This window comes from Esox lucius, chromosome 5, assembly GCF_011004845.1.
Source record: "Esox lucius isolate fEsoLuc1 chromosome 5, fEsoLuc1.pri, whole genome shotgun sequence".
In the NCBI taxonomy this organism is placed as follows: domain Eukaryota; kingdom Metazoa; phylum Chordata; class Actinopteri; order Esociformes; family Esocidae; genus Esox; species Esox lucius.
The window spans coordinates 12,409,096-12,422,199 of record NC_047573.1 but is presented as its reverse complement, the minus strand read 5'-3'; the positions used below and the strand labels follow the sequence as shown (position 1 = coordinate 12,422,199).

Below are 13,104 nucleotides of genomic sequence, written 5' to 3'. Positions count from 1 at the left end.
TTCGGTGTGAGTTTGAATCCAGCCCTCAATCTGTTGGTGATTTTGGTTTTACTGACTGTTGTTATGTCATTTTGTTCTCAAAAAATTACACAATGTACAGTAAAGATTTTAGACTTTTATATATTTTGTTCATCGAGAACCGATGTGTGATTTTAGTGTTCCCTTTTTCTGAGCAGTTTATACACAAATATGGAGAAATTGAAGGGGTTTAATTACTGTCTGAAGCCATTGTAAATCAACAATATATCAGTTCATGAAAGTGAGTCACACAAATATTTTTGTTACTTGTTTTATTGTTTCTTGTTTTTTAATACTGATTCAGCTTGAAACATCAGCATTTTTTCAGCATGTTGATCCATAAGCACTGAGCAGGCAATACAATCATTGAAAATAGTCTTCAGTCATTCAGCCTGATTGAAACGATAATGACAATGATCAGTAAACTAAAATGAACTGTAAATGTAATCACACCTACAAACCTACAACACCTACAAACATTCAACATACATACAAATACCACAATCTGGAAATGTAAGACTTATTTTTAGATATTCTACATATGTAATGCATTCTTTTTCATAAATGTTTTAATACTGGCCTCAGTGTGGGAAGTGAACAAAAAATCTTGGAATTGTAAATGCCATGTTCTACCAACAGAGTTACATAGACAACAGTCAGAGAATACGTAAAGGCTGTACAGAAATACATTAAATCACATATATCATGAAATAAATATTAATATAAATAGCATTTATATAAAAAAATAAATACATCGCAAAGTGTCTTAACCCCTTAACAGTTTCTTTCTAAAAAATAAAAAAACTGATAAAAAAGTACATTTTGCTAAAACGCAGAGAGAAAGTACAAATAGATAACAATTGAGAGGTGGGAATTAGGCTGAATTTGAAGGAAACCTGCAGCATTACAGACAGCTGGACCACCCTAGGACACTTCAATACCTCTTCTAATAGAGACTATGCAAATATGAATCCACTGTCAAACATGCTCTACTCGCTGATTGAGAAGACAGTTAACAGTTTCATTCTGCATCCAATTCTTTTAACGTAAAAGATCATTGATAAGTCCACTTGCATATTCCTCAGTTCTTTAGTCAGAGGGCTTGTGCAGGGTTCCAAAAAGCCGGTCCCAGTGGGTAAAGTAAGGAGCAAAGTTGGACTTGAACTTCAGGTGGTGCAGGTCATGGTGCGGAGCTCCCCCATACAGCCCAAAGGGCACCAGTCTATGCGTGGACCAGGGTAGGTCATAGCCACAGTGATCCTCCACAGAGAGCCAGATATTTAACACAAAGAAGAGCATCTCAGTCAGGGGGTGGCAGCCCAGCAGCAGGGGGCTGACCGCAGCGAAGAAGCCCAGAGACAGCGTCTCCCAGGCCCCTAAGTATTCAGTGGTCAGGGCGAAGGTAGACGTGTGCTTGTGGTGCACCTTGTGGAATGTCCGGTATAACCAGGGCACCTTATGATGCAGCAGGTGCCAGACAAAGTATTGGAAGTCGAAGAGCAGGAGGCAGGCAACAATGTCCCAAATGAAGCGCAGCATCCCGGGGGCCTCGGCTATGAAGCTGGCTGGTCTCCAATACCAGTGCAGCACAGTAACAGGGAAGAGATACACCACATGGATGTAGAGGGAATGCGCCAGGCAGCTCCACATCATAGTCCAGGATACATGACTCTTCTGCTGGATCTTAAAGCTCCTGATCCAGGCCAGCCTGGGCGAGAGAAAGTCCAGCACCAAGAAGGGCATACAGAACATAAGGTAGATGCTGAGGGAGAAAAGGACAGGGAAGAAAGGCGATCTAAGCCACGCATGATATCCCAGAATAAAGTCCCATAAGCTCTGTAGAAGCATTGTGTAGAAGTTGTGGAGAAGCTCAACATGAGTGTTTAAGCAACCTCTAGTGAAAGTTGTTTTATGTGCTCTGTTTGACAAGTATCCGCCCCACTAGTCCTTATAAAGACTTCCTGAACTTCCTGGGAATTTCTCAAAAGATTTTTGAGTGGAATTGTAGCCAAGTGCAATAAATGTCGTATTTCATCATTAAATAGGCCTACATTCAAAACCAAATATGTGTGTTAGTGTAAGGTCTATCGTGTAGCTTAGAAGCAATTAAGAGTATGAACTCTAAAGTATTTCGACGTTCTTGAGAAGTTCTGCTTCGCCTGGACATTTGCCAAGATACTCTTTCGGACATTCATTTTATCCTTGATTCGCTGTACACTGCAACTGTACAAGCAAAAAAAACTTCAAACAACGGTTTTCTTGTTGCACGAATATTTTTCCATTAGGGTAATGTCAGTAAAAAACAAACATGCGACCTAATAAAAGGACAAGTGAGACGTAACCTATTTTAACATGAGCTTCACACTCCAACATAATTCTACACTACATTTTCGCTTCTACACTTTTACCACTGTTATTTTTAAGCTTTTTAAACGAGCCTTTAGGGAGCCGTATAGCCTGCTCTTGTACGTTAAGGTTATAAGACTCTTGATGGTTTGAATGCGCATTACTGTTATGTAGTACACAGCGACACCAAGTGGTTAGGTTGAATCCTGGTACAGTGAAGACTGAAACGCCAACAGCATGGGCACTCAGCAGAAGGGAACATGGTTAATTTCGGTTTCGTTTCTTTCGCAAATGTAATGGATTATTGTCAGCTGATAATCTGGATGGAAATGGAAACTGAGCAGTTTCGTTTCTCATGCAAGCTCAAAGGCCTATATATAAGGCCAGAAAGTGTTTTTGCTTTTCATCATCATCATTTCCGACTGGCTACTTGAACAAAAAGTAATTGGGCTGAGTAATTGCTTTCAACAGGATGAGGTAAGAATAAAAACCATCGATGAAACAAACCTGATCTTTCATTGCAGTCTTTTCGTTAACTTTTGCCTAGTTAGCTAACATTTGTGAGATATTTCGTATTTATTTTGTATCCTTCTACATAAGTAGACAATGTGATGTGTTGCCTTCAATTAAATTAAATAACTTTATTCATTTGGAGCTGTTTTTTAGTTTTCGTTTTTTATCTAACTTTGCCGAATATGTTCAATAATTTATTTTCATTAAATATACTTTTTTAGTTGTCCGTTTTTCATTCTTACTTTGATGGCTGATTTATTCTGGTGGATGTTAGGCAAGGATTCCGGAACGGAGCACAGAGAAATGTTTTAGTTGGCTGGTAAAGGGGCGCTAAAACGTTGGTGCTCTACCATAAATTGATTGGTGGTGCTGCAGAGCTGTCCTTCTGGCCATCTCTGCAGTGAAACTTTGAAACTGTTAGAGTGGCCATTAGATTCTTGGTCACCTCCCTGACAACGTCCTTCTTGCCAGACTACGTAGTTTCGCTGGACAGACAGTTCCAAACGTTCAAAATGATGGTCCCCATCACATGCATTCTGTGTAGGTTGATCATCCTTGACATGCACTGTAATCCAGGACCTTACAGTATACACTGTTGACAGGTGTGTGCCTTTATAAATCAGGTCTTCTCAAGGATGAGCAAAGTACACAGAAAGCATATGAGCTCAATTTGGATTTTCATGGCAAAGGGTCTAAATACTTAGGTACATTAGATATTTTTCAATTTGAATAAATAGAAAACATACAACATGGGTAGAAACACAACAGCATGGGCATTTTATGTGCCTCACTGTATTTAGTGTAATTTCATATTTAGTGTATATTGATATTTTTGTTTTTATTTTATTTGTGATTGTGTGTTTTTTTTGTAATCTTGCAATTGAATGCATTTAACCCGATTGTCAATGAGAATCAGTTCTCACATGACTTACCTGGTTAAATAATGGTTCAGTCAATGATGAGACACCTTGTGCTTGGTCAGGATCTAGGTATTGAGTCATATATCTCAGTAGCAGGAGTCAGGAGGAAGGGCTTGTCATCCTGATGACCTTTGTCACAATTGTTGATCCATAACCAGTAGCAACACTTCAAAGGCTTGGTGATAATATTGGTTTATTATTGTTTTCTTTCACAGTGCCTCTGTCAAAGCAGCTATGGAAGAAAAGCTAAAAGCACTTGATTGCCACTTTACATGGAGCATAAAGAAGACTGACATCAAGGACCTGGACCGCGTCCCAGAAAAACTCTTGGATCGGATCATGAAGTACGGCCCTTTGAAATACCACGCCACCTATTACAACTTACTAGCATTTCTGAGCCACTTGGATGGAAACAATACTAGTGCTCTTGATTATCTTCAGAAGGCTGAGAGTGCATTGAAAGATAGGCGGGATGACACAGAGTTACTGATGACCTATTCTAACTTTGCATGGGTTCACCATTACTCAGGGAACAGAGATAACGTGGAAGTCTACATTGGAAAGCTGGAAAATATAAATAAGGGTATTCCCAAGGCCTCTAAGATTCAAGGCAGCTTGCCTTCAGTACATGGTGAGAAAGGCTGGAGCCTTATCAGGCTTGGGGGCTTCTTTTACCAGAGGGCAAAAGAGAGCTTTCAGAAAGCACTAAAGGGGGAGCCAGACAATGTTTCCTTCAATGTGGGTTATGCCATAGTCCTGTACAGGCTGGAGGGCATGGTCAGGGAAAGAAAAGCGAGGTCAGCGGAAAGTCAAGCCACCAATCAGCTGAAGAAAGCCTTGTCTTTGGATCCTGATAACTCTGAGGTCATGGTCCTATTGGCACTGAAGCTTCAGCACAAAAATAAAGAGGAATCTATGAAACTCATCACAAAGGCCCTCAGACTGTCTCCTGATGTTCCTCATGTCATACGTTACGCAGCAAAATTCTTCAGATATGAGGACTCCATTAATGAGTCTCTACATCTTTTGGGAAAAGCTCTGGAGGTGTCTCCAAACTCCCACTTCCTCCATCACCAAATCGGCCTGTGTCACAAACAGCAACTTTACCAAATGTTCAAACAAAAGACCAAAGGGGGAAGTGGGGGGCAGATAAAAGCAAAGGTGGAGGCCTGCATTCGTCACTTTTCCAGAGCAGTGGAATTGAAGCCATCAAACATCCACGCAAAGGTGGACCTGGCGGAGGCTTACGGGAACAACTACCAGCTGGAGGACGCAATGAGAATTTTCATCAGCCTCCTAAAAGATAAATCCATCAGTGACTCTGAAAAGCAGCACTGCTACACCAGCTTTGGCGTGTTTCTGTTCTACAAGAAGAAAGACGAGCCCAGAGCTGTGGCAGAGTTTAAAAATGCCTACCAGATCCACATTGAGAGTAGGGACAGGAAAGAGGCTGGGACGAAACTGAAGCAGATAGCAGAGAGGTGGAAGGCTAACAAGAAGAAAATAGTTGAGGCCTCTGAAATTCTGGCATTCCTCACCACTGAAGACATGAAGGAGGGAAATTGTGAAGAACCAAAGAGAGTCATGGTGCACTCTTCACAAACAGATGACCTTTCAGATAGCCTACGAAAAGGCATGAAACTCAATTAATATTATTATTTTAATTATGTAAATTGATTATCAATAAACAAATGTTTAGGATGGAAGATCAAATTCACAAACCAAGTAGTTTATTCTTAAATTCAGTCATTTTAGGATACTGTGAGGCAAATGAAAACTCATAGTCAAAATTAACAACTTGACCTGATAGTACTCATCACACAAACATGGGATTGACTCTAGCACCCTTAAAAGCCTGTGTATGTCGCTATATGTATAAAAACAGATCTGTTTATTACATTGGATTTTCTGTAAAATATTCCAAGTACATTTTCGTTAAAAAGTATATTTTTCAGAAACATGTTATTATGAGTTTGGATGTGTCACCCTTTCAGGAAAGTTCATTAGGTATCTTCACTAATTCCAGCTTATGTTGGTCAAACTGACATTAACATTGTGAAGAGATATAGTATTTGCTATTGTAACACTACAATTGGTCATATTTAGGAATGCTGCTTTAGCTTAATGCATTTTTATGTTTTTTGTTGTAAAGTGAAACAATAATTAAAAGTTTTCTGCAAGTTTCAAGTTATTTATCAAACAATAAATTGCTATTAGAGTTAGAATGTATAAATTTAGGAAACATGTTTTATGTCTTTGAATGTGTACCCATTTGGAAAGTTCAATATCTTCCATTTAACTTTTCTCGCTCAAATTGACATTAACATTGTGAAGGTATAATAAAACATTACCAACAATTGGATTAACTGTTGGCTTGTTTATATCACTGGTTCTTACTGCTTGGTTACAAAAGCCAACACTGCTTTAAGGCGAGCAACAGGAAATACATACTCTTTTGTGTATTTTAGTGTTTTCATGCATGCATTTTTACTGATATTGGTGGCACCACTGAACATTCAACAGCCTATCTAACAGTCTATCAATTTGTGCATCAATTTGCATTTGTTTTTGTTTTTAGTTTTACATGTAATGAATGCTAGCATAATTTGTTCAATTAGCCAAAATAGATGAGCCAGCTGGTTATACAGAACATGAAACAAAAGGCCATAGTGATGCTGCTAACTAGTACAGCAAACACAAAGTTGTCTTATTTTTGTTCCTGCAACTCTGGCTGAGAAGTAACAATCACAGAGAAATATTATGATCGACAGATGGTTTTCCAGTGCCATCAACTTTACAATAAATGAAACAAGTTAAGGAATGCCAGAAGGGAATTATTCGTTTTTTACTGCACTGGGCCTTTAACAAAATTTATATTTTTGATCACAGATATTAAAGATATTCAATATCCCCTCAGCCTTGTCGTTGCAAGAGCAATTGTCTGCCAAATGAGCTACAAAAGAATTCTAAACCAATTGCAGTTTGATAGAATAAATATACACACATACCATTAACGTTCTTGTGATGAAGTTAAGGACGATGAAGACTGATAAGAGTATGGGCTACTAATAATAATAATAATAACAGTGCCTCTGTGAAAGCAGACCTGGATGTACTTGGATCTGTAAATTCTTGGGTCACTTTACATGCGGAACAGAAAAGGCTGCTGACATCAAGGAACAGCAAAGCCTTCCAGGAAAAACACCTAAATGCAGGATGAGGTTTAGCTCTCCAAACCATTCCACATATTTCAACTAAACTCTGTTTTCCATCTACAGGAAAGCAATACCAGTGCTCTTGACTGTGCAAGTTTAAGAGAGGATGTAAAGACAGGTGGGATGAAACAGAGTTACTGGAAACATATATTCATTTTGCATGGGTTCACTAACACATTTGGAACATGGACAATGTGGATGTGCATGCTTTGGAAAGGGCCATTACAAGAACCTTTACGAAACACGGCTGCTAACCTTCAATATGTGTGAAAGATCTTGGAGGTTTCTAAAGATTGGGTAACCGTTAGAAGAGGGTAAGAGAAAGCTTACGGAAAGCACTTGAGGGGGAGCCACAATGATTTCCTCATGTGGGTTATACCGTAGTCCTGTACAGGTTGGAGGGCATAATCAGGGATAGGAGAATGAAGTAATGTCAAGACATCAATCAGCAGGAGAAGTTATTCTTCGTCCTGACAACTCTGAGGTTATGGGCCGTCAAGCCCTGAAATTTCAGAACAAAAATAAAGATGAATCAATTAAACTCGTACATTAGGGGACACTGTCTCCTGGCATGACTGATATAATTCGTTACATGGCCTAGTATATCATTGATGATTTTGACCAAGCTTCTAAAAGATTGTCATAGCTGAAAATATCCCGTGGGCAGAGAAGTACCAGAACGCATAGCCCCGGTCATGGCGGAGATGTGGGAAGATATAGCCTAGCAGTGTCAGCGAAGGACGCAAATTGTTTCGGGGTATGCAGCAAGAATGTGCAAATTCATTGAACTATTATCGCTTTTAGTGGAGTGTTTGCAGTGCGAAGTTCTCTCAGGTTGGTGTATATACATTATTTTAAAAGGGCGACTTTTTACAGGTTAAATTCTTACTTTACGACTCCATTTATTTGTTTATTAATCGTTTTCAATGTCCAAACTTGTCAGTAATCTGGCAATCTGCCAAATTATGACCTGAACGTAGATCTTCGAAACTATGAAGCTAGCAACAATAAGTTGCAAGCTAGTCCAGTGCTCAAGTACAGCGTTTCGATTCTTGGTTTCATGTTCCCAAAAACGTAACCGAAACTTTCCGGGAGGATTGCTAGTGTGAACAACAGAAACTCAGGGAAACCGGAAATATGTATCCTGCAATATTTCAATTTAAAAGTATCTTCTTCATGCATGCATAGTGAAAACAGATTTTCATGCGCTTAATCCATAACTGTTCTTTATTTGTGCATACGATAAAATCAGGAATCATTACGCTATGGTAGGGCACTGGCCTAGCGTTCCAACTTATTGTTGCTAGCGTCACAGTTTCAAAGAGCTGCGTTCGGGTCATACCTAAAGATGCCAGATTACTGACAAAAGTTTGTAAATAGAAAAAACGATTCACAAACAAATGAATGGAGACGTAAAGTAAGAATGTAACGTGTAGAAAGTCGTAAAAGGGTGTGTGTACGTTCACATATTTAATTTCACTCAAGCGTTTCATGTTTTACGTATGACTGTTTTTACGATCATACCAATTTACAAATGCATTTTCTTACAATCCTAGTAATCCGTACACCATTTGGCAGATATCTAACTCCATAATAATTGTAAAGCAAAATACGTTGTTCCAATACGTCCAGGACGCGTGCGTTATCTGTGACCCTGCGTCACTGATTGAGGAGAAACGGAACTAATGTCTTGTTTGTAGTTAGGTCATGCTGGCAACATTAGAGATTACGTATCAACAATAAGATTTACGGTTTTCGGATTTTGCCTTCAAAATATTAAATGTATCGATTTTGACCCTTAGCTTAGTGCATATTGTTTAGTGTATTTTAGGACATTTTCAGGAGACTCTATAGAGTGATTATATGCAAAGAAATCAAGGGGCACTGTGCACTTGCAATTTTTGTTGGCATTTTACTCTGCCCATTCAATTGGCCACAATGTAACTCAGTGGATATGAAATAAATTTTGACTCATACAGAAAAAATGGCAATATGTATTTAATATCCATTGAGTTACATTGTGGCCAATGGGGTGGGTGGAGTAAAACACCAGCAAGAATTGCAAATACACAGTGCCCCTTAATTCTTTTGCACATAAGCACTCTATATAGTCTCCTAAACATTTCCTACAATACATTCACTGCAGCGTATAGAATAGTTTTTTCTGTATGAGTCAATATGTATTTCATATCCATTAAGTTACATTGTGGAAAAAGAGGGTGTGCAAATATTGTGTTGCTAGATGTAGCACACCGTTCCCCATGATTAGACAGGTTTGTCTTACTCTACACATTCTCCTGGACATTTCCTACACTGCTTTATCTGTGGAATATTCAATTGTTCATGAGCTATGAGGCAATATGTATTCCATATTCTGTCATTGGCATTGTCTGAATTTTACCCTTTTTATCGAAATTACACTTAAACATTATCATATTTGAATTGTTGTCAATGTTTTGAGAGGTACATGTTCTCAAACAATTAAGAAACTCAATTTATCTCAGTTTATAAGTAATTCATTGGTCTCCTTTATTTTGAAGAATTCCAGATTCTCGTGACCCGGAAGTGTTTCTTTAATGTTGCTTACAAGACGCTGATAAGCTGATGACGCTGATTCGTTCTAGAAATGTGTGGATAGGCTACATGTCTCCATCTGAGGTGTGGTGCTTTTTTGGCTTAATATAAAAATTTGTGAATTGATAGGTCTACTTGTCACTATAAATGTATCAACTTCCACAGGCTACTTCGTGTACAATGATTGTAGCCTACAAGCGCAGTGTGCGAACGCGGTAATAAGTGGGACCGGAGGATTGCCTAGGCTACTGGACTAGTTCATTTATTTTTAATATACACTATAACATTACTATGAGGTAAGTTTATCAACGTTCCATTTTGGTCAAAGCCATCGAGATGTCTGTAAATGAAAAGGAGGAATTGAGTGCATACATCATTCTCAATGGCATTTATGTGACATGCAATATAAAAAATATTCATGACGGATCGCGTAATCGGAGCCGGCCAAGGGTGGCGAGATATTACTGTGTGACAAAATGATCTAATGTTGCGACATACTTTTATGACAAGGTAGTATTTCCCAACCGATCCCAAAACTGGTGTATTAAACAGTACGTACTTCACCATCATCCGTGAAATAGGATTCAACCATTCTTTTCGATTTAAATAGTAGTTCACATAGCGTAGTGGTTGGCTGTTCAACTGTCATTGTTTTTAAAAGCAACAAACCAGCCATGAATTGATTGGAGTCAATGTTTTCATTACTGTATAGCTATTAGCTAGCCATCTACAGTAACCCTTTCTAATTTAACGCATTGAATGTAGTGCAGCGACCCTGTTAAACCTGTTGTGGGTTCGGATGTTAGCTAATGTAGGGAACTAGTTTCAATGAAGAAGTATACCGACATCACGTCAGGTACAGCTTAGTTGCCTGATGGTTAAAAACCACATTGGAGGCCCTGGTTTGAATCCAGAGAGGGAATCATCATTTATTCATTTTAATTGTGGACCAGCCAAACTTGGCTTGCCTGGTTCCTTTTCTTGTTCGATCTTACAATGTTTCCCTACACTATTCACTGCTTGTTTCTCAATTTACAAAAGCTTAGATAAAGCTTCAAAACCATTGTTTTTGGTTATTCTAACCAGAATAGTCTGTCCAGAACAAATCCTAAGGCATAATTTGTTCTGACTGTGACAGAATTTGAACAGGGTACCTGTTGTTTTGTAGTCTGTGTCTCTAACCACTACGCCATACCATTTAACAAGAGTCAGTCAGTCACACTTTGTTATTGAACAGTTCAAGTAAACAAAATACAGTTAGCACCTAACCAGAAGTGCAAATATTGTCAGGTACTGGAATGGTTAGGTACTGGGATGAAATTCTCAGACCCATCGTCAGACCTTATGCTGGTGCAGTGGGGCCCTGGGTTCCTCCTGGTGCAGGACAATGCCTCATGTGGCCAGAGTGTGTAGGCCGTTCCTGGATGACGAAAGCATTGATGCAATTGACTGGCCCTAAATTTCCCCAGACCTGAATCCAATTGAGAACCTCTGGGACATTATGTATCAGCGTGTCTGACACAGCCAATTGGCACCAGAGACTTTCTAGGAGCTCATTGACTGTTGTTACGTCCTTTTGTTCTCCACTAATTACACAATGTTGAGTAAAGATTTGGATCCTTAATATATTTCATTCATGAAGACCCAATGTGTGATGTCAGTGTTCCCTTATTTTGTTTAAGCAGTGTATTATGGCCATATCTGATATTATAATGTAAAACATCTTCATGTAGACCTACTAACTCAGTATATATATATGTAATTTACAGCTCCTTTCAAAACAGTGCCTTGAAAACAAAACTCCTTCAGATTGAGTGTCGCTTCACCTGGGATTTGACGAAAGACGACACAGATATTGATAATCTACAGACCAGGCTCAATGACCAGCTTGAGTTAGGTATAGGGAAAGAGGTGGGGGCTGCACGGACATTCAGCTTTTTGGCCTACATCAAATACCTTAAAGGTTACCCAGAGGAGGCAATGGCTGACTTGTTAAAAGCCGAAGAGCTCACCAGACTGCACTGTGGGGAAGACTTTGAGAAACATCTTATGGTCATTTATGGAGATCTTGCCTGGTTGCAATACCATGTAGGTGATTACATCAAAAGCCAAAGTTACTTAGACAAACTAGCCAAGATTAAGGACAAGTTTCCAACTGCTTCCACATCTCTCCTCCGCCCCGAAATATACGGTGAAAAGGGTTGGACCTTCCTCAAGTACTCGTATAAACACTACGACAAAGCGCTGGAATGCTTCAAGAAAGCTGTGGAAATGGAGCCTAATGACAGTGAGTTGAATGCAGGTTACGCGATCACGTTATATCGTACAGAAACAGAACTCTCTAGTGTTGATGACTCGGCAGCTATTAAACAGCTCCGACGAGCTATAGAGATCAACCCACAAGACGCAGTCCTCATGGTCCTACTGGGCCTGAAACTGGCTGACTATAAAAGATTTGGTGAGGCGGAGAAGTTAGTGGAGGACGCGCTGGAGATTTCACCGGACTGTCCTCACGTGACACGGTATGTAGGGAAGTTTCTCCGAAAACAGGGGCACCTGGACAAGTCCATTGATATGCTGAAACGAGCACTCAAGCGTACGAGCCAGTCTCCCATAATACACCATCAGTTGGCTCTCTGCTACAAGAGGAAAAAGAACTCGCTATACAAGAGAGGGAGCTTCTGTGATAGGCAGGCTGAGATCCAGCAGCTAAAGCGCCAGTGCATTTATCATCTGGAGAAGGCTACTTCACTGAAGCCTTCCTTCTTCTATGCCTTAGCTGAGTTGGCATTGCTCTATGGAGAGGATAATGAAATCACCAAGGCAGAGAAGCTTTTCAAGGAAACCTTTGAGAGAGCAAAACTTAAGAATGACAGTCTGCAGGTGTTACAACTTTACTACGGCCAGTTCCAGCAGCACTGCAACAAATGTGAGCCTCTGGCTATCAAGCACTACACAGAAGGGGCGGAGCTTCAGAAAGACACTGCTGAAGGGAAGAGGTGTGTCCAGCAACTGCAAGCGATTGCAGAGAAGCGTGCCTCCCAAGACCCAGAGGACAGCGAGGCCTGTGGTATTCTAGGGTTTGTGTATAAAATGAAGGGGGAGAAACAGAAGGCCGTAGAGTTTTATGATAAGGCACTGGTTTGTGATATGGACAATGACAAATACCTCTCTGCGCTCTGTGAACTTCGCCTCTCGCTACAGCAATAATACACTTAAGAAAAACATTACCGAGTGATCTGTGGAATATGTCATTTAGTAAAAAAGGCATTTGTGTATTCATTACATTTGAGATAATGTTCTATAATAGCAGGTGACTTTATTAAGCAATTTCACTTATTATTCTGCATTATGAATTGATTATGTGCCTTAACATATGGTTCTTGTCAAAGGTATATATAGTGGCACTGCATTCTTGAACAAATGCAACCACAGTTGTGTATTTGAAGCAATGAGTCTGATGCGAATAAAAACGTCTCTACAAGGTTCTTTGTTTGACTGTTTACTTGGAAAATAAA

The 13,104-nt window shown here is 39.6% G+C and overlaps 3 protein-coding genes across 3 annotated transcripts; 2 read left to right on the top strand and 1 right to left on the bottom strand.

Moving 5' to 3' along the window:
* Positions 1 to 289: 289 nt before the first annotated feature.
* On the bottom strand, positions 290 to 1,881 carry LOC114839369 (cholesterol 25-hydroxylase-like protein). Its single transcript, XM_034292037.1, has one exon. It carries the CDS (start codon positions 1,864 to 1,866, stop codon positions 1,108 to 1,110), a length of 759 nt encoding a protein of 252 aa, XP_034147928.1. The 5' UTR covers positions 1,867 to 1,881; the 3' UTR covers positions 290 to 1,107.
* A 726-nt stretch (positions 1,882 to 2,607) lies between these two features.
* Positions 2,608 to 6,159, top strand: LOC114839352 (interferon-induced protein with tetratricopeptide repeats 5). The gene is made up of 2 exons (XM_029120033.2): positions 2,608 to 2,841; positions 4,013 to 6,159. Exons 1-2 carry the CDS (start codon positions 2,837 to 2,839, stop codon positions 5,445 to 5,447), a joined length of 1,440 nt encoding a protein of 479 aa, XP_028975866.2. The 5' UTR covers positions 2,608 to 2,836; the 3' UTR covers positions 5,448 to 6,159.
* A 3,458-nt stretch (positions 6,160 to 9,617) lies between these two features.
* On the top strand, positions 9,618 to 13,074 carry ifit10 (interferon-induced protein with tetratricopeptide repeats 10). Its single transcript, XM_010895593.3, has 2 exons — positions 9,618 to 9,882; positions 11,356 to 13,074. The coding sequence occupies exons 1-2, from the start codon at positions 9,878 to 9,880 to the stop codon at positions 12,794 to 12,796; spliced, it is 1,446 nt and encodes a 481-aa protein (XP_010893895.2). The 5' UTR covers positions 9,618 to 9,877; the 3' UTR covers positions 12,797 to 13,074.
* The last annotated feature ends 30 nt before the right edge of the window (positions 13,075 to 13,104 follow it).

What these genes read in the sequence shown, in the direction of transcription:
- LOC114839369 (XM_034292037.1), bottom strand. Translation starts at nt 1,866, where the DNA reads ATGCTTCTACAGAGCTTATGGGACTTTATTCTGGGATATCATGCGTGG.